The following is a 19,692-nucleotide window of genomic DNA, read 5'->3' on the forward strand; positions in this document are numbered from 1 at the left end:
TTATAGGCGATTCTGCTAGGTTAGGGTTAGGATAGGGTTAGTATTAGCTATCTAAGCTAGTTTATATAAAAGGTTTCATTTAGCTAAATATATAGCTTATAAACTTTAAAAAAAGATTTTTTTTAAAAAAAATTAAATAATTATATTTATTAAGAGATAAATCTCAAGGGGACTCTGAAGTAGATGATAGGTTTTTAAAGACTGTTCTATAGATCTGATTTCTGCTTTCAAATATTTATACTTAGATCATTATGTGCTTGGGACGCTCTCAATGCTTTTGGGATTCTCCTAAACCCCGAGGATCGATGCCTAAGCTCGACGAATACCTAGACGACTATTTGGCATATCATCATTCTATAGTTGTCTTGTAGACCTGCCTACGTAAATCATTCCTTAAGAAAGCCAATGCGACAAGTACATGCGAAACGTCGTAATTTAAGATTGCCGATACTCGCGGAATCCACGGGATGGGGCGAGGCCGTTTGCATCGGGGACTTTTCCAGTCTGTTATGCAGGTCGACCTATCATGTAGTAGGAGGGAGGACGCTGGAGACTTGGCAATATACCGGCTCAGGACACCCCAGCGAAGGATGCTCTAACATGCCCAACTATTGATGCGTAGAATCTATGATTACCCCCATCTGGCCCGAATATACTCACAAGCCCCATCCCACAGAACTGATATATCGACAAAATACAAGGTGAACACGAGCCCTACTATAGGTGCCGACATGACGAACCACCACCAGATTCCCAAGTTTGTGTTTTCTATCTGCGTGACGTTCATCCCAAAGAAGCTGGTGGTGAAAGACAAGGGGACAAAAATGAAGGCCAGGAATGTTAGTTTTCCAACACGTTGTGCTTGGCCGATTGCCCTTTGAGATTCTGATATGGACATGCTGGACATTAGCACCGTAATGGCCTCGGTGGTGCGTGTGTGGAGCATGATCGTGCGATCTAGTATGTACTTAAAATCTTGTTCCACGCTCTGAGCGGCAATGGCGGCTCTGTTGCTATCGGAATCATCCTTAGGCCATGTTGAGAGCTGAGCATTTCTGATGCTCTCAAGTACCTGTTTTGTCTTTTGAAGGTGGCGGTACAGCATCTCCTTTGTGTACTTGAGATCCGGCAAGCTCTCGTATTCCTGATCGGCGGGTCGGGATATATAGCTGTCAAGCTTGACATCGATGAGGTTGAGGAACTGCACTTGTGAGCTCGCTGCAAAGTTGAAGATTTCGTTGAGGTTGTAGAATGGATCTTTGGCTTTGATGCTTGGACGAAGCGATCGCCCGTAGTCGTGAGGTAGGTTTGAGAGGGACTGGATTTTACCACCCGAAAAGTCCATTCTGTCTGATGGCTGGTCCGCGAAAAGGTGGCATTTTAGAGCAATCATGGGTTTATGGCGGATAACGGGGAGATAGTAAGACACTGGTGTTCGAACGGCCCAAGGAGTGAGAGTCAAGTTGGGGAAGTCGGCTCCAGCATCGAGCCAGACAAGTACTGCAGGAGTTAGCATGCTTATAGTCTATAAAAGAGACTAGATCTGTCAGGTTTAACGAACAGGTAAAGGTCTTTTGACTCTTGGCTAATTGAAGGCAAATCGAGATGCGTTGCTCGATTGCAAAGTACGTCTCGTCAAAGACGTAAAAGTTCCGAATCATTGAGTCCCCGAGCCCCATTTGTGATGACGACAACTTGGAGATTTCGTGATAGTGGGAGGACAAGGATAATGCACCCTCACTCCTCAGTTGGTCAATCTTGTCAGGTCGCAGCTGAGATGTAGATCCCGTGCGCTTTCCAATCGTGATGACAGGCAGCTCAATGAGATGGGCGGATGAAGATGGCAACGAAGGGATGGAAAAGTTACTTGCGCTGTCGTCAGCTGGACTGAAATCTAGGTGACGAGAGAAGAACTCTGGATCAACGAAATAACGGGCGCCGATGTTGTTGATCCATTGCGCTGTCATGAAGCCGCGCAAAAAGATGATGCAGTTTTCAGGAGGCTTATTCAAGTTGAAGTGGTAGAACTCGCTGGGTTCCTGGAAGGAAGTTGGTGTCTGGCCTTTATGTCGGTTCTCATCTGCAGACTCAGCATCTCCATCTCCGTCAGAGGGCGAGTGTTGCCTGGATGATTGTGAAGAAGACCGTCTGCCAAACTGCTCAATGCTGAGTGGATAGAGTGTGACAAATTCCTGGGCATCTGGTTGCAGGTCCACGCGCACCGTGGCTGGAGGGTCGTGGAGATACTGGCCAAGCGATATGTGATTTTGACCAGCGCCGGTGGAAAGGTTGGAGTATCCCAGGACAGCGTTTGCGTATTCTTCTGGGCCTAGATTGAGACGGTCAGCAGCTGAAAGAGTTGAGAAAGAGAATAGAAACTTACGTAACCTGTCGGGCTGCGTGCTTTGCTTCTTTTTTGTCGCCCTGGCCTGATTTCCCCTTGGACGAGTACCAGGCGGCGCAAGGTTCATCACGGATCGAGTTTAGGGACTAGAAACATGTTAGAAGGAGATGAAGAGGCTCTAGAAAATTTAAATAAAATTCTTCTCATCACATGATGGGAGTCAGCTGGGCATTCTCAGCCCGGAGCCTCGTTGCCTCATGCATGCGTTATTTCAGGCGTTCAGCTCTGCTACCCTTGCTCAGCCATTACCCGACCTGGGCTTGCATCGGGCGGTTAAAAAGGAGGGAGAAATGCACATTTGTGACCCAATAAACAAGGATAAGCATGTCTTGAAAAGAGGCTGGTTTTCGCTGACGTTGTCCTCATTACCGACATCCGAGGACTACATGCATTGCCCGATGCTCCGAGCAGGCTACTATCTAGACCAGAACGCAACCAGACTGTCGAAATCCTCCTCTGTAAGTTTCTCGACAGGAACAGTATCCCCAGGCTTCAACTTCTTCCTTATCCTGTAAGCCTTTTCTCGAAGTTCGTCCACCTCACTGTCCTCTCCCATCAACCGATGTAGCTGGCTCCTCTTGAACGTCGTTCGTGCAAGTTCGTTGGCAAGGTACGAGCGGGACTTGAATATCCGTAGGGAGGTAGCTAAATATTCCCTGAGATCCCATCAGCTTGAGTCAAATGTGTTGAAAGTAGATAATTACTTACGCGGCTTCCTTGTATAGTCCTTTTCGCATGTAATGGCTAGCAAGCCTGTGGCAAACATCCCCAACTCTGTGGTGGTTCATGCCGAGGACCTTCTTGTACTGTTCGAGACAGCGAAGGTGGAAGCCAAGGCTCTCGTCGAAGCGACCTTGTGATTCCAGCACGTTGCCAAGGCCGTAGAGAATCTTGCCCGTCCTGGAGAGCTGTTAGTGTTGATCATTACAAAGGCGTTAGACTTACTTGAAAGAATGAGTATCATCAACTCCCCAGGCTGCCGCGTGAATGTCGAGGATCTCAACCAAAGCTGTTTCAGCAGTCTCAAGATCTCCTTTCAGCCAGTACATGAAGCCCAGGTTGGGTTCAGGCCACCCCAGCATGGTGTCTTCGTAATCATCCAGCCCCTGGAAAATCTCGATGGATCTGACAAAGGCTTCGATAGCCTCTCCAATCATGTCGGCGTTTCCATAGGCCACGCCAATCTCGTTGTAGGCATACCCAAGCTCGTAGTCCTCGATGGGTGCTCCGGAATCTGATTTCCTTTCGAGCAGCATGTCCAACCACTTCTGCTTGTGAGCCATGCTCAGAGCGTGTTCGTTCGTCTCGACGAGAGCGATTCCGATGAACTGTTGACTCTCTCGAATGCATTCAATAGCCTCTGTACCGTGCGTCTTCTTTAGTCGCTCAGCGATTAGAAGAGCCAGGTCACAGAATGGCCTTGTCTCCTCCTGAAGACCCCGTTCAAACATGTACCTAAAGCTGATCAGCAACAATACATAAGATATTCTAAGGAGAGCCCTACCATCCTGTATCGTTAAAGAGCCGCGCAAGGGAGATGTCCATCGGGAAATCAGGAGAAGTCTCAAGAATTGAGTTGAGCCCATCTTTAAGACGAAGAACACAAGGGAATATGTCCTCGCATTTGCTGAATCTCACTGTCGAGTGATGATCCTTGATTGACTGAAAGGGCCAAGTAGAAACAATGAGCTTTGCTGCCGCCTGAAATGCAGAGACCAACTGGTCCTCCTCCATCATCGACCTGGTCGTGTCTTGAACAAGGCGATGCAGAGACAGCTTGTTGTTCCGCTTTTGGTTGATGAGAGAAGAGGACAATAGCTCCCTTCTTGCAGAGTAGTAGTTGCTTCTGGTTCTGGGGTAGCCAGCCAGGCTCACTCTACCACTCTTGTCAATGAGGATGTCCTCGGGGATATCATCGGGATCTAGCAAGCACATTACTTGCAGGAGTGCCTTGGTTGGACCTGAAAGACGATCAAGTGCCCAGTAAGTGACCAAAGATTGCGCCTTTTGCTTGTCGCTGGAGCCAAACTGTTTTTCATACAACCTCTCGATGCCTTCCTCTTGAAGATAGTCCAAAAAGTCCACGTATGACAACCTGAATGACCTGAACAAGCCAGACATCTGATTGATCACCAGGGGAAGCCCATCAAGTCTCTCCGCGATCTTAGTTAGAGCATTCTTCTGGTAGTCGTCTGCTCTCACATGGGTGAGCTTCTGCATGAGAACCTCGGTTTCCGTGTTGGTGAGAGGGGGTAGACGCAGACCCTCGTGGATGTACATGTTCTGCTTGGCATTGGGATCGCGGCTTGTGATCAGCACGGAGCCACGCCCTAACTTTGGCCAGTAGTCATCGAGGACGTCGAGATTATCGACATTGTCAAAGATCAACAGCCAGTTGACAAAATTCCCTGGCTCATCTGGCTTGGAAGTTTGTCTCAGGGGCCTTGAGAGCCAGCCCATGACAATGTCTCGACTGGCTGCGACGTCCACCGAGTCTTCATCCTCAAGACCTAACTGAACTGCTAGGTTGGCAAAACTTGAGGCCAAGATCTTGCTGTCGTCTGCACCGAGCCAGAAGATGGCCTCAAAGTATCGCTTGCGGGAATGAGCATATTGGACTGCCAACTCGGTCTTTCCGATGCCACCAAGACCACAGATTGCAAAAGAGCGCAGGTCTGATCCATCTTGAGAGTTTGAATCAGACTCTTGCCCTGTGTCGGGGTTCAGATTTGCGGGGAGAAGATGTTGATCGAGGATCTTCAAGGTGTCCTCTCTGCCCACAAAGGCATCTTTCTTCCAGTGGTCGCCGAGTACGAAGCACGGGAGTTGTGGGTCTCTGACAGAAACCTCTAGTGCCGCAACCGCTGGTACAATTTCGTATGTCTCTACAGTCGAGCTTCCAGTAGTCGCATCAACTGGAGACGAGATTGGAAGAGATGTTGGCTGAGACGTCATATCCACATCCTCGAACCTTGTCAAGCAGGCAGTGCTTGGACTGCGGAGTGTATCGTCTTTGAGAGCCCCAGGGATAATGTCTTCCCGTAATTAGCTCCAGGATCCTGGTTCGACTGTGCCAGAGCTTACAAGGCTTGTCATTTTCGGCGATTCTCTGGGGTGCACTATGCAAAACCTCAGTGACAAGGTTCTCGCATGAGCTGTATAGTTCACCCCCGACTGGTAGATTGCAAATATCAGTATGATTTGACTTGCTGTTTACCGATTTTTCGCTGTGCACTCTTAGAGTGCTGAGAGACTCGGGAACAATCTGGAGCCAGTGAGTGAAGGGAAGCAACACCAAGGAATGTACCGGACCTACCATATGGCCTCGAGTTTTACTCCTGAATTTGGCAAACAAACTCGAACTAAGATGTGTTTCTCTGGACTCGTACGCAGATACCACAGGGCCTTGAATATTCAAACGCTCGAAGGATTTGCAAACCTCGATCAAGTCTGACAACTCCGTAAGACTTGACCAGCCTTTCACAGTTCCCCCGATTCTGCACTTGACTAATAAGTCAAAAGACTTTTTGGCGGCTTCAATATCGCCGATGAGGTGAGGTGATCCAAGAAAGATGAAGCCGGACACGACATCAATGACTGGCCGAAGATGGTAACACTGCTCTCGACAAAGACAGAGAGCCTTGAAAAGTCAGAAGCTGATCAACAGCAAAGCTCTGGGCAATTGACCTTTTTGAGGACAAAACCTCCTGAACCGTGACAAATGAAAACAATAGGGACCTTCTTGTACTGGAATGTCGTCAGTTGGTGTCTGTGACATGACATCTCGGATGGTTACCCGGGGCTTAGTGCAGTGGCTGTGCAGTGCTTCGACAAGATGGAAACCCTCCTTGATCAACTGCTTTGCTACAGAATCCTGCAGAGGCTTGTAGGCGTATTCCCATACTGTGATTCGGGCGACGCAACCATCAACCAGGTTCTGGAGCCAAGATGTGCCAGACGAGTTCAACCAACGTGATGGTTTGTTCAACCCTATTGCTGGTATAGCCACGATACTGCGGATGATCAGAGAGTTGCGTGAAACAGTGATGGAAGTACCTACTCCAGCTGGTTCTCCTCCCCTTGGCGCCGCCGAGACTCGAACACTAAATCAAGCATAGCTCACACCCACCGCAGCATGGATAAGGATTTCGTGATCAAAGTCCAAATTGTTGAACGGAATCGGGCAAGGCAGAATTCAAGGTTGAATGCCAGGCTGAATCTGCGCCGAGGAAACCGGGGGCAAAACCGAGACTCCCCCGATCACCCAGCGCGGAGCCTCACTAAGGCCGGGCATGGTCGGTTATGCTGATGGATGGATTCGGACTCTTCAGAGCGGGGAAGCTTGGGGGAGCCAATGGATCAGCTTGATGGATGATGTTATGGTGTCATTGTTCTGCAGAAGTAGGGGGTCGAGCTGTGGCGTGTTATAACACGAGATAAACAACCAATGATGTTGAGAGTTGCAGAGCCTGCTTTGGTACTTGATGCCAGTGATCAGCAGCTCTGCACACCGGGAACTCCCCCGGAGCTGGGCGTGGCTCGACGGATTCGAGCTAATCATGCGGTCCAAGTTGTGTAACCAACATGCAGCGTCTGCGTCGTGAAGGTGGGTGTTTCGCGAGTGAGGAAAAAAAGAAGAAACAGAAGAAAAGGTTCGCACATCCCCCTAAGAGGAGCTAGAACTAGACAAAGAAAAATAAGAAAAATAAAGGAAATTTGTGTGGAGTATTAATTTATCTTAAAAAATCTGCTCACCAGTTTAGAAGTTTTACAGAATTCTTATGAATAAGTTGAGAGTTTTGCAAGAGGCAGCACCTTCAGTGTCTCATTTATTTCGCCTTGCGTAGGTGCCAGAGGGGGCACATGGCTCCGACAGGTCGAGTTGTGCAACCCATCGGCGAATTGAGGGTTCCAGTTGCTCCCAACAAAGAGACAACTCCAAGCTTAGAAGGTCAATTGAAGTTGAACTTGGCAACGCAACCCTTTCCTGGCACAGCCTAGTAGACTCGACTGGTGATATCGATATCCAGAACGAACTCGACTTTGAGAGCTCTGAAGCGCTCACTGTCCCAGTCCTTAGCAGTGTGATCACAGCCTGGTTGTTGGCCCAGATCAACAGTGATGGGGGCCCCAACTGCATCAGATCACGCAGCGTGGCTTTTCTACAGCACTCTCATTGCTTACTGAGGTACACCAAGCAGCTTCGCATTTTTTGCTACCCGCAATCTCGCATGATTTTCGTTCAGGGAATAAAGATGACGTGAGTCTTATCAGGAAGTTTTTGGAATTTACGTAAAACGTGCATTCTTGATAGGCGGTCGTAGTAAGGCTATTGTGCAGTGCTCAACTCACTCCAAAGAAGAACCAAGGAATTGCCGTACCAATTCTGCCGCTACTCTGCAACGCAACTCAGAGTTTCAACATGGGAAAAATCTTTTATTTCCAGATGGTCTTTCCCGTCTCAACAGAAGTCGGCAAGCCGGCTCTCGTGAGCCCGTTTCTTGCTGCATCCAGGAGAGCCAAATCGGTTCCTGAACGCAATGTTAGCAACCATGGCTATCTTGCCTGACTAAACTTACCTGGCATGCCCATGATTGCTACTACAAAGGGCATCTTCTCTTCCTTCTCTGTGATTCTTGAATGGTAGGGGATTTCTACGACTGGAATGGTGTTAGCCGTGTATTTGACCTTGCTTGGGCTGCTTACTTGGGACGGCCAGCACAGGGGATTGGAGGACCGGTGCGATAGCTAAAGCATGGATGCCGTCCTGTGGGGGACGCTTGAATCTGCGGAATGATCAGCGTACTAAAGCTCGTGGTTGTTGGTTGCTTCTTACGTTGGCGGTTGATCTCGATACCTAGGAGTCATGGTCTCAAGCGGGAGTATCGTGAGGGCGTTGGCATGCGTTCCTGTGAGGATACTCTGATGGAACCACTTCCTATAAGTGTCAATATTACGAAAGCCTTCATCTCTCTCTTCCTTGGAAATTGTCATCCCAAGTTCCCTAGGCAAGTCAGAACATTTGCAGGAGCTTGGATATATGCGCCACAACTGGAGGATAGGGCACTAGTACACACCATTGTCGCTTGCTTGGGAGGGTCGTGTATGGAGCACAACCAAAAACTTCCCGATACTTTGCACGGAAATCGTCACAGTTGTGGTAGACATCGTAGGCGAGAGAGCTCGTGGCCTGGATTAATTAGTCTGTAACTTCGGAGACCTTGCACTATAGGAAGCCTCACTGGATTGATAAAGGCCGACAGGGATTTGCCATTTGCCTCTGAGGGGGGTGAATCGTTCCAAATGTGCTCAAAGGAAAGCTCCTCTAGCGAGACATTCAGTTCTTCTTGAAGCACCTTTGCAAATCCCTTTGCCAGTTGAGCTTGGTCATGATCGATGATGTTCCAGAAATCGGTGGGCCAGATAATAGAAGAGAATGGCTTCGCTGTGAGTCAGCAAGGGATCCGAAACCTTCGAGTTACGTACCTTGGGTGGTGCAAATGCGTTGAGATCAAGCCACTTGGTTGCAAAGGCCTGGCATTTGTCCAGGTCTCTTGCAAGAATGCCTGGAACATCCCATGATCTATCATCGTCAGACAAGAGTTGAACTCTGGCAATCAATGTCCTCACGTCACGTAGGGCACCACACCCTTCCCAGAGACAGCCCCTTGGCTAGGCCTGAGGCCGAAACACCCACACCAGAGAGCGGGTCGAGTCACACTTCCCCATGCTATAAGTAACGAATGTTAACTGGTGCAGAAACCTCAGCCTGGTATCTCAACTCACTGTCTGTTCCAATGGCAATGTCAAGCCAGTCGTAGGCTGCAATAGCAGACGCACTTCCCGAGCTGCTGCCACCAGGAGACTGATATCCATCTCCGCGGGGATTCCACGGTGCTTGATAGTCAACGTACTCGGTAGGCTCCTCCCAGTTGCCGAAAGAGTTTAGCTTGGTCTTACCGCAGACGACTGCTCCCAAATCGAGGAGCTTGCGGATGCACTCGGCAGAAGTATCACGTGGTGGGTAGGTGTTGTAGAAAGCGCGGTTTCCCACTGATGTCCTGATGCCTTGGAGATGGATATTATCCTTGATGACAATTCGGAGACCAGCAAGAGGGGAGGCTGGTGTTTCTTGGAACGGGATCCGGGATGAGAGGGGGAAGCAAGAGAACTGGTCGTCTGAGCTTCGCAATGGAAAAGACTCAAATGGATCGGAGAAGCTGAGATGTGTTAAATGATGAGATCTTGTAGCGGTAGGGACTTCTGACCTTGAGCGTGGTTTCAATGTGACCATGCAGGTTCCGTTGGAATCGTCCACCAGCTTCCAGACATGTCTGAGCTGCCGGTTGACATAGACATACGGGCCTGGAAGAAGCCCCGATAAGGAACAGAAGGATATAGTTTGGGTACCGAGCCCCTCAAGATAATCGGCGGCTTCCTTCGTGAAGGTAGCTGTGTCTTGCTCTGGGCCATGGAAGACAACGTTGGTGAGGAAGCTGTTGTTGAATACGTCATCTTTGCTGTACAAACTGAGGCGGTCTTGCAGCCATTCCACGGTGATTTGGATGCTTTCATGCCGTGGGAGCGTAACGACGGTGACGAGAGCATAGTTTGGAATGGGCAGGGCGAGATCCTTGCAAGTAATTATTTATTAAAATGATACGTTTAAAAGACAGTAATCTCACCATGCGTGAGCGAGGCGCCATGTACCGAGTTCCCGAGATGGTAAAGATGTAGTCGTCCCGACTACTGACTGTCCCGGACCTCGTCATGTTGCTCCTATCCGTATGGCCGAATCGTCGTTGATCAGTCGTGTCTGATAATTGATGGAAGATGATAGATACAAGGTCTAGAGATCGCACTGTCTTCGGCTGGAGATCGATGGTGATGAGAGAAGATGAGGGCTTTGGGAAGACATTCCAACACAGGCTCAGCTGATGCTCGTGTGCGGGGGTCTGCCCTTGCAACAAGGCTGTGCTGTGTACCCTGCAACAGGTGCTCACCCCGGTTGAGAAAAGACGAGGCACCAGGATAAAGGCTTTAGCTCATCCTCCCACAAAGGTACTAAATAATACGTATCAAGAATAAATAAACAAAATAGGATATTTCTAAAGATGGCCTCCTTTAGGATACATCTTTTCTTATTTTTACGATATCTTTACAATTTTCTTATAATACTTTCGAGGAAATCAATCTACCTCATGATACCAGTTTCTCGGTCATTTCTTGACCCACGTAGTGCTGTCAAGGCTCGGTACCATGAAGCAAAGCGTGCGATTGGATAGCGGGGGCGGCTTTATGTAGCTGGAATAGCAACGGAGAGTACGGATGCAGGCTCTCATTACTCCAGCTCGGCCATATTTGCGATTTCGAGCTTCTAGCCTCCTCGCTGAATATTAAGCTATGTTTATCTTATTTTCGACCGTTAGCGCTAAGTTCCGCGGTACTATGACGCAGAACAGGTTTCCCTCAATGGAGCGGCACTAACCCATATGAGCTTTGTCCCTATCAACTTGATGGCTGATTGCTAAACCTTTATACCCTGCCGTGTAACAGTTAAGCGCCTTGAGTCGGGTTGTCTCAAGCCCAAGTCAAGAGAGGACAGAGTCTGCTTGGTCCTGAGAATCGGGGCATCGGAGACATCTGCAGCTGTTTATTATGCCGCAGTCTCAGCGGTTAAATTGACGTGGCCAGTCAAGTAAGATGCGGCGAGGTGTCCCTCACACCGGTTGAGACCCCGTCATTGCACTTCTTATGGCTTGTGGGCTGATCCACGAGAGTGTCGACTTTTGAGAGGACGGTTGAGATGCCCGTGTGACAATAATAAAGGCACTTCAGTCATGTCGGGAGCTGGGCTTGCTTGGCCCGGAAGCTATCTTCGGAATTATGTCTTGGCTGCTGATAAGCTCGCTAAGACATAGATGCAGTTTTGAGCACATCAGCCACACCTGGTTAGTTCACAAATGAATTTTCTTCTTGATACGATGTAGGTATGCTAGAGTACTTAAGCCAAGGTCTTGACTGGCAACATGGTTGGAGTTGAGTTACCAGGAGATTAACTGGTTGTCAGGGATGCCCTCCCAGGCTTCACGAACTCTGGACTCTGGGCAAGCGTATCTGACCAACTCTTGCTGAGATGTGATCTGGAAGAACCCGAGCTTGCCTCAACCACATCATGCGGACAGCAAAACGCTACCTAAGAATCAGCGGGGTGAACCTGGAACGTGTGGCCGAAGAGACCCGAGCCTGATCAGCTTTCAGCTCTTATCAATATCTGGGATGTACCCACTGGCTGCATCCATGCTTTCAGCTCGGCTATGCACAGCGGGAGTTTGCTTCCGCCCGCCCGCCGGTCACCCACCTATATTCAAAGAGCCTGGTCGTGGCCACTAGCGGCATACAGGACCTTGCCTTGCCCCTCATTCGAACCAAGCTGCCATACAAAGCAGGCGGAAGTTACGCTTTGCAGTTCTGTTGATTCCGAGCCCGATCCGCAAAGTTGGGTATAGAGGCCGCCACCCGTTCCATGTCACTGCTCACTGACGTAAACATTCCGGTTTCAGAGCAAGCATCGAGCAATTTTTTTAATGACACAGACTTGGATTGTGAGGCGAAGCTCTTGGTCGCCTGCCACACCACATGTGGAAAGCGGCCTCGGAGTGAAATGGTGGAGTTCGGGCTTTTCCACACCACCATCATCAGTGTCGGCCAACAACAACGACCTCGGCACTCTTGGTGCTTTCTTCAACTCCAATTTTCTTCGGGGTTTAGATCAGTCTCGCTCACTGCCGCTTCGCTGTGTTGACATTCGCAGGAGATGTGGGCCAAGCAGTTGTATCAATGAAGATCAACTTATCAAGGGGATAAGAACGACGAGGGCCTCATAGACTTCAGTGACCATTTGATCTTAACTTTGAGTTTTTACTGTTCTTTGAGCGTCTTGTCTGGTTGAATCGGATCTAATAATGTTCCGGGCGCTTGCATGCGGCAATTGTTTGGTCAAAGTCAGGCGACAAACCCCACGGAAACGTCGGGGTTGAAGCCAGAATATCCCTCGAAATAGCTTCGTTTAGTGGCAGTCACAAAACCCCTATTAGACGGAAACTCCTTCAAGCACAACCATGCGGCTACTAAAGATTGAGTCAGGAACGCTGGAGGAGTTTACTGACGAAACTCGCGTGTCCTATGCTATCCTCTCGCACCGATGGGACGACGATGAGGTCCTATTCCAGGACATCACGCTGGGAACGGCGCCCTTGAAAAAGGGCTGGCAAAAGGTGGAAAACTTCTGCAGCATCGCTGAGAAGGAAGGATTCCGCTACGTTTGGATCGATACATGCTGTATCGACAAGTCGTCAAGTACTGAGCTTTCCGAGGCCATCAACTCCATCCTGCAATAAGAGGCACACGGCCTCTTGTATATTAAAACCCCGCACACAGCAAACACCTTGAAAAAAAAATACAACATCTGGCGTCTTGACGACCATGACGAGATCCTCTGGATCAATGGATAGAGGTTATGATCCTCTCTGAACTGTGCCATCCAATTTCGCGCACGTCGCCTGCCAGTCTTAAGGATAGAAAGAAAGAAAGAAAGTTTGGTGCAACACCCCCAACAACGGTTGCAGATGCGACTAGGGTTACAGCATGCCCAGACCACTCACTATATGATTGGCTCCTTGTGTGTTTGGTTTAGGGCAGTCGCTGATCAAGGCTACGCTATCTCAGTAGTTCTCAGTCGCCTTGGTAATCTGGCCAGACTTGAGAGCGACATCTTTGACAACAACCTGATGCCCTTCGATGCTCGTAGCGCGGACCCAGGCCGTGTCACTAGGAAGGCTTCCCTCGAGAACGTACATGTTGACGCTCTTTCGAGTCGTTGGCTTCCACGTTTTTCCTTGATCGGCGCTGACTTCGACGGCCTTGGTTCGGAGACGGCCATTCTCAATTGTGGCAGCAAACCACCACCGAGACGAACCACTGTGCATATGAATCTGGAGAGGGTCAGTGTCGCCAAATGGGCAACTAATCCACTCCCACTTGATGCCATCAACACCACCTGCGGTGACGCCGTTGGTCAGCTTCGAGTATGTGTCCGGGGTCATGTCGAGGTGAGTCCCGTTGCCACCCGTCCGGTTTGTCACCTTGAGTCGTTAGTAATTCTGGTCTATTGCTAATAAGATACCGCAGGATATTCCTACCATGATCTTGAGGGTCTTGCCCTTGTAGGTGACCGCAATGCAGCCGCCGCAGTTACCACCGTTGTCCCAGATATCGTCAGAGACACAGGTGGATCCATCGATGCTTGCTGGGAGGTCGTAGCCAACGAAGCTGCAAGCACCATGCTGCCAGCAGTCCAGCTCAGTGCAGGATGTGGTGCCGTATCGGGTACCCACACCCCAAAAGATTTCAGAGGCAGGGGTCGTATCCTCAGCTGGCTGGGCAGACAGCTTCTTGGCAGGCGCTGTTGATGGCTTGGCGGCAACCGGCCTGTTAACTACAGCTGAGGCGTGAGCCGACGGAACAGCTACAACCGTGGTGGGCTTCGCGTGAAAAGGGCGAGCGGCCGACAAAGTAGGAACAGCGGTCAGGTTAGGCTGGATTGCATCCACAGCGGAACCTTTGTGCTTCTTGTGGCCGTGGCTATGGCCGTGTGGTCGCAGTCGGCAAGAGGAGGCTTCAGCGGTAGCCGTCAGGCCAGCCAGCAGCATGACGGCGAAAGAAAAGAGGGTTCCAGTCTTCATTTCGGTTTTGTTGCGAAAACGGACAAAAGAGTGGCTCAAGAGGACTTTGGGAAAATATCAGGGCAAAAAGAGACTGGAATCCCTGACGGTTAAAGAAGAAAACAAAGAATGAGTAAAAGAGTGACAATGAAGAGTCTGAGTGCTCGTTGGACACGCAACCTGTCTCTGATGGCTCTTGTCGTTGTTTTATATATATATATACTCGATCGTTCTTTGACCGATGGCGGTTGCACAGGACTTCCACTGGAGACAGCCCTGCAGAGGCTGCCTACCGCTTGCCAGCTCACAATGGTCCCTGTTGAACCTGCCGTTTATCCGAACACAATCATATCATCTGTACCCTCCTCAGCAAAATTCAACGACTGTGCATATTCTGGAACCTCTAACGTTCCACCATCTGTGGGAAAGTGCGTTAGTAGAACATTCAAGCTCTTTTGTCTGTGGCGCCTTGCGGAAATTGCGGTGGGCTGACTCCTTCCATGTCTGTCATAGAGAGTAATGTACAAATGAGGAAGGAAGAGGGGGCGTGATTAGTTGAGAGAAAAAGTTGTTATCTTCACGCGGAAAGGAGCCGCACAGGGGATTTCATCCCGCCTGAAGAGGTAGGGGTTTTCGCTGTGGCAAGGAAGCGCATAGGTACTCCAGTTCTAGCAAGATAGGCGAGAGTAGTGTAATAACAATATAAGACAATAACCTAGCGCCCAGGGGATGATAACCAAGTGGTTTAACTGTTAGATGCCTATTACTTAACAAAGCACGGAAGGATCAGAATCTATTATCTTGGATTTCAGAGTAAGAAACATAATAAGAGAACACACCAACAGACTCTTTCCCTAGTAACAGCATGGAAGTGATTGGTCATTCACATTTAATTCAGCTACTAGGAAGTGAGTCGAAACCCCCCTGTTCAATCGTGTGGTCTGAGGCTGGACAAGCATTTGCCAAGGTGTGTCAAATGGGGAGATCATGTCCTGATGCACAGTTGAGAATCGGGTTTGATGGGGCTTAGGTCGTATGCTTCCAACGGGGTTCCCGTACGGATGATATTCCGCGTTGGTTCATTGGGTGCGTTATGAAACACGCTAGGAAGCTCGGTTAGGCACAAATATGATCGGTTACGGATATTAAACGATGAACCAACGGGCAAGGCTTGCCATAGTCCCGCGCGCGTAATTCTTCTTCATGGCCCCTCGAATTTAACGCAACCTATACGCTAACTGGTAGTGAAGTGAACATGCAGGGTGGAAACGGCATTCTATCCGTACTGCTCAACCTCTTGCCATTCGTCTCTCCAGCTTAGAATGGTGATTCGCGGGCATAAACTCGAACACACGTGCACAGGTCTGCCGTCTTCCCGAGCTCCTGGCCTGTCAATGCGATGACGGTCGTCTACCAACTCGTCTACCGTCCGTGGGATGTGCCGGTCTTCCGAATAGACTCTTGACAAGATCACAGCGAGGGTTCGTTATAACTTGCTATGAAGAGCTTCAATACTGAGTGTCGTATAATGCTATGTTTTAATCGTACCGACCAGCCCATAGTCGATTAAGGACTCTATTCTCTAGCTTCGACGCTTCATTCATTCTTTCATTGATTGATCCAAATATTCTCTTCACTCATTTACTTGTTCATTCTTGCATACACTCCTTTGTCTATATACTCCTTTCCGTCGACCGAAACCCTTCTTGACTTCACTCTACCTGAGTCTCATTTTCCCCGACCTTCTCCTGTTCCGATAAGGCGCTTTGCCTGAGCCCTTAGTCTCTACGAAAGGCCTTGCATTGATTACCTATCAACATGTTGATCCTTGCCGTCCTCGCTATTTTCACCGCCCACCTCGGCCTGGCGCTGGGCGGGACTGTAGTCACTATCGATGCCGGCAAAAGATTTCAAACTTTGAAGCAGCGCCGAACGCTTGGTGTCTCTCAAGCGTTCGGCGCTGCTTCAAAGTTCAAAGCCCTTGACCCGACTCCGCGGCAAAAGGGCCTAGGTCTTCTCTTCAACACGACTACTGGCGCAGGCCTGTCCATCATTCGGAATGGTATTGGGTCCAGCAAGTGGTCATGGGACTGCATCGCGAATACCAGCCCAGGTAGCCCGGACAAGCCACTGGATTATCACTGGGATGGCGTTGATTCTGGTCAGGTATGGCTCAGCCAAGAGGCCATGACCTATGAGGTAGACACCATTTATGCCAATGCTTGGTCCGCACCAGCGTATATGAAGTCAGCGGAGCATTATGGCCGCCTTTGCGGTACCCGCGGTGTGACTTGCGCGTCTGGTGACTGGCAACTTCGTTATGCGCAGCTGATCACACAGTATCTCACCTACTACAAGGAGATTGGCATTCCTATCACACACGTCGGCTTCCTCAATGAGGGTGATGGCTCGGATTTCATGCTGTCGGCTGCCGAGCAGGCCGCAGATGTAATCCCCATTCTCCACAAGACGCTGGAATCCAAAGGCTTTAGCAGTGTTAAGATCACCTGCTGTGACAATATTGGCTGGAAGTCTCAGACGGTATACACCCAGAAGCTGGCTGAGCTTGGGGCAGATAAGTACCTATCCGTCATCACCTCGCACGCGTACTCCAGCGATCCCAAGCAACCAATGAACACCACCTTGCCGACATGGATGACAGAGGGCTCTGACCTTCGCAATGCGTTCGGCACTGCGTGGTACAGCACCGGAGCTCTCAACGAAGGTTTCACATGGGCAGTCAAGATCGCCGAGGGGATCGTTAATGCCGACCTCTCGGCCTATGTCTACTGGGAGGGACTGGAAGTCAACAACGCAAAGTCGGCCTCCCACTTGATCGAGAGCGACGGTAGCAAAGTTACTCCTTCGAGCGCCCTCTGGGCTCTTGCCCATTGGTCACACTACATTCGCCCAGGGGCACAGAGACTTTATACTTCAGACAACGCCCAGGATACCATTATCGGAGCATTCGAGAACGTTGACGAGAGCATAGTTTTTGGTGCTCACCAATGTCGGCAGCGTTTCCCAGGCTGTTGAACTCAACTTCCCCGAGATTGCCCTCTCAACCGCACACGCCTTTACATCTGACAATAGGGCACAAATGGTGGACACCCATGTGTCCCTATCCCGCGACCGGGTAAAGGTTACGGTTTCGGTTTGCGGTGTGGCAGCAAACCCCACTAGCGGAGCAACGCAATTGTCGGCCCCGACCTCAACTGCTGCTCTGCAACTGACTTCACAATTTACTGTGACTTCAGCTGGTGGAGGAAAAAGCCTAGGCAGCCTGTTCCACTCTAAGACTTCAACATTTTCAACCAGCAAAGCTCCAGCCCATTCCTACTATACCACTGCAGCTGCGTCAGTCAACGGTGTGGTAAACCCTCCCTCAGGTGTGACTGCCAAGGATACCGACAAGAGCTCCACAGACGAAGATCCATGCCAGTACGAAGAGGCACACCATCACAGTGAGCATCGGGGTTGTCATCGCCACGGTCATTGGCACGGCCATTAAGCCACTGGTTGTTGCAGCATTATAATGCTATTGAGGCGCTCGCTAAACATTCGACATTCGCCGGTCTTACTGCTCAACTCTTAGTTTCTATTCTCCTGTTAACCTTCGTCCTTGGGGCAAATACAGGATATTTTATATCTCCATATTTGTTCAACTTTGTTCTATATCTTTATTGCATCCCGGTTAGGATGTCCAGTGCTCGTGGCGAACTGGCAAGAACCCTCTGCTCTTCAACGCCAACTTCAAGCCTAAGCCTGCCTACAACGCTATTGTCCAGGCTCTCAAGTAATTGTGACGCGCATGTCGCGATACCGCACGCAGTTACGGTCCATGGTCCGAACCGTTTTTCTTCCTTGCATATACTAGCTTCGGAGACTGAATAAACATTCACGGGACAGTGCTTATATTTCTGACTGATTGTGTATGTTCCAGGCTCTGAAATAAAAACGATTTTTGTGAATTGTAATTTGCAATGACATAAGATGTGGCCTTGGCCCATTAGATAAACAGAAGAGTTGCGTATTACCTAACCCCCTGGTTAAGGTTTAAAGTCCTAGATAGGATTATTTAAAGATATAAGGCCCTAAAGGGCCTCTTATTAAGATTATAAAAAACTTAACTAAGAATAATTATAATTACGATAATAATAACTACCTTTTGTCAAGTGCACTCAGCATCCCTGCGTGACATAACAATATTTGCTATCCTGTCACGAATTCACGTAATCACCCCTGAACCAAAAGAGGTCTGAGCTGTATGTCATGGTTCTCCCTTTGGTCCATTCTCGCTTCACCTTTGCCTTCAGCTAGGGGCTCATCGTCCTGTAAAAACACCTTCCTAGCCTCCCGGAAAACGTACAAAAGCCCAGCACAGAAAATAAGTTGCATCCCAAGAAACCCAAATAAGATGCCCGGGTACATTCCACGAAGCCTCTTTTGAACGACCCCCCATGTAACCGAGGCAGGATAGATGCCGCATTCGCCGCCGTCCTTGCACTGTCGGTAGCACCCAGCGCGATTGAGAATCCCGGTCTGGGTACTGAAGATGATAAATGCAAACAAGAGCACAGATATGGCATCCATCGCCCCCGTCACATACATTTTCATAGGGTTCGACGGATCGCCCATTCGATTTACAAGCAGCTGCGCTGCGTATTTCACCACGTAGATCGACACCATGATCAACTTGATCACTGTGCGACAGTTGAGCCCTTCGGGGGGGACCGCGGCTGACAGCAATATGGCACCAACGGACCCGGTGGTGACGATGAGAAACGCAACAACGTCGAGAACCCGTCGCCAGAATGTGGAAGGGGCGTTGTGTTGTCGCGGGAGCCTTGCGTATTGTCGATTTGGCCTCCAGTTAGGAATTGCCCCGTTGCTGATCTGTTGGTCAGGATCCCTCTGAGCCCAGTTGGTTTGCATTCTGTCTATGACATCGTCTGCCTCTTGACCAAGAAGGCTCTTTTCAAATTGCGCGAGGAACCGCCTAGCCGTGTGGGGTGACTGCTGCACGCTGATGATGGAGGCAAGGAGGACGTTGGGAACGATATGTACCATAGTCATAGATGAGGAGAGACTCCAGATGTCTATGTGCTGAGGTTTGGCCATATCGAAGGTTTCGGCGTCAATATAGACGTACTTGAGCATGACGGCCATAGAAAAGCCGAAGATGGCTACTCCCACTGCCCAGAAGTTGGAACCACGGTCCGCGGCAAGGGCTAGTGCTGCAGCTTCGAAGGCAGCCGGGTGGGCTGCTTCGCATCTGCGGCAATTTTAATACCTAGACCATCTGCGCAGGAGAATAATGGAGTTTGGCAGGAGATGAATTACCTTATCAAATCTTCGATCTCTTTCGGATGGCCGTTTGAGGCGTATGACAGGTGCACCAAAGCGATGAGTTTGGATCTCCTCTCAACCTCTTTCTCGACTTGACGAACCTCGATCGGCTCGACTTCGGCTTCCGCCCTCTCCCTCTCCCTTTCAACCATAGTCTTCCTCGTCTTTTTGAGGACAACCATGCAGGTCGCCAACGTAAAGAGATAACCGCTCATC

The 19,692-nt window shown here is 49.6% G+C and overlaps 4 protein-coding genes across 4 annotated transcripts; 2 read left to right on the top strand and 2 right to left on the bottom strand.

Annotated features, from left to right (window-relative positions):
* Nucleotides 1–631: 631 nt before the first annotated feature.
* Nucleotides 632–5,723, bottom strand: NCS57_01180700 (NB-ARC domain-containing protein; the record flags this gene model as incomplete). Its single annotated transcript, XM_053061505.1, has 8 exons — nt 632–1,500; nt 1,562–2,329; nt 2,846–3,060; nt 3,113–3,304; nt 3,350–3,859; nt 3,909–5,439; nt 5,489–5,669; nt 5,721–5,723. The coding sequence occupies 8 exons, from the start codon at nt 5,721–5,723 to the stop codon at nt 632–634; spliced, it is 4,269 nt and encodes a 1,422-aa protein (XP_052909891.1).
* A 6,802-nt stretch (nt 5,724–12,525) lies between these two features.
* On the top strand, nt 12,526–12,804 carry NCS57_01180800 (HET domain-containing protein; the record flags this gene model as incomplete). Its single annotated transcript, XM_053061506.1, has 1 exon — nt 12,526–12,804. One exon carries the CDS (start codon nt 12,526–12,528, stop codon nt 12,802–12,804), a length of 279 nt encoding a protein of 92 aa, XP_052909892.1.
* A 324-nt stretch (nt 12,805–13,128) lies between these two features.
* On the bottom strand, nt 13,129–14,148 carry NCS57_01180900 (uncharacterized protein; the record flags this gene model as incomplete). Its single annotated transcript, XM_053061507.1, has 2 exons — nt 13,129–13,548; nt 13,606–14,148. 2 exons carry the CDS (start codon nt 14,146–14,148, stop codon nt 13,129–13,131), a joined length of 963 nt encoding a protein of 320 aa, XP_052909893.1.
* Nucleotides 14,149–15,945: 1,797 nt separating this feature from the next.
* On the top strand, nt 15,946–17,163 carry NCS57_01181000 (uncharacterized protein; the record flags this gene model as incomplete). Its single annotated transcript, XM_053061508.1, has 1 exon — nt 15,946–17,163. One exon carries the CDS (start codon nt 15,946–15,948, stop codon nt 17,161–17,163), a length of 1,218 nt encoding a protein of 405 aa, XP_052909894.1.
* Between the last annotated feature and the right edge of the window lie 2,529 nt (nt 17,164–19,692).

The sequence above is a fragment of the Fusarium keratoplasticum genome, chromosome 9 (genome assembly GCF_025433545.1).
Source record: "Fusarium keratoplasticum isolate Fu6.1 chromosome 9, whole genome shotgun sequence".
Taxonomy (NCBI): Eukaryota; Fungi; Ascomycota; class Sordariomycetes; order Hypocreales; family Nectriaceae; genus Fusarium; species Fusarium keratoplasticum.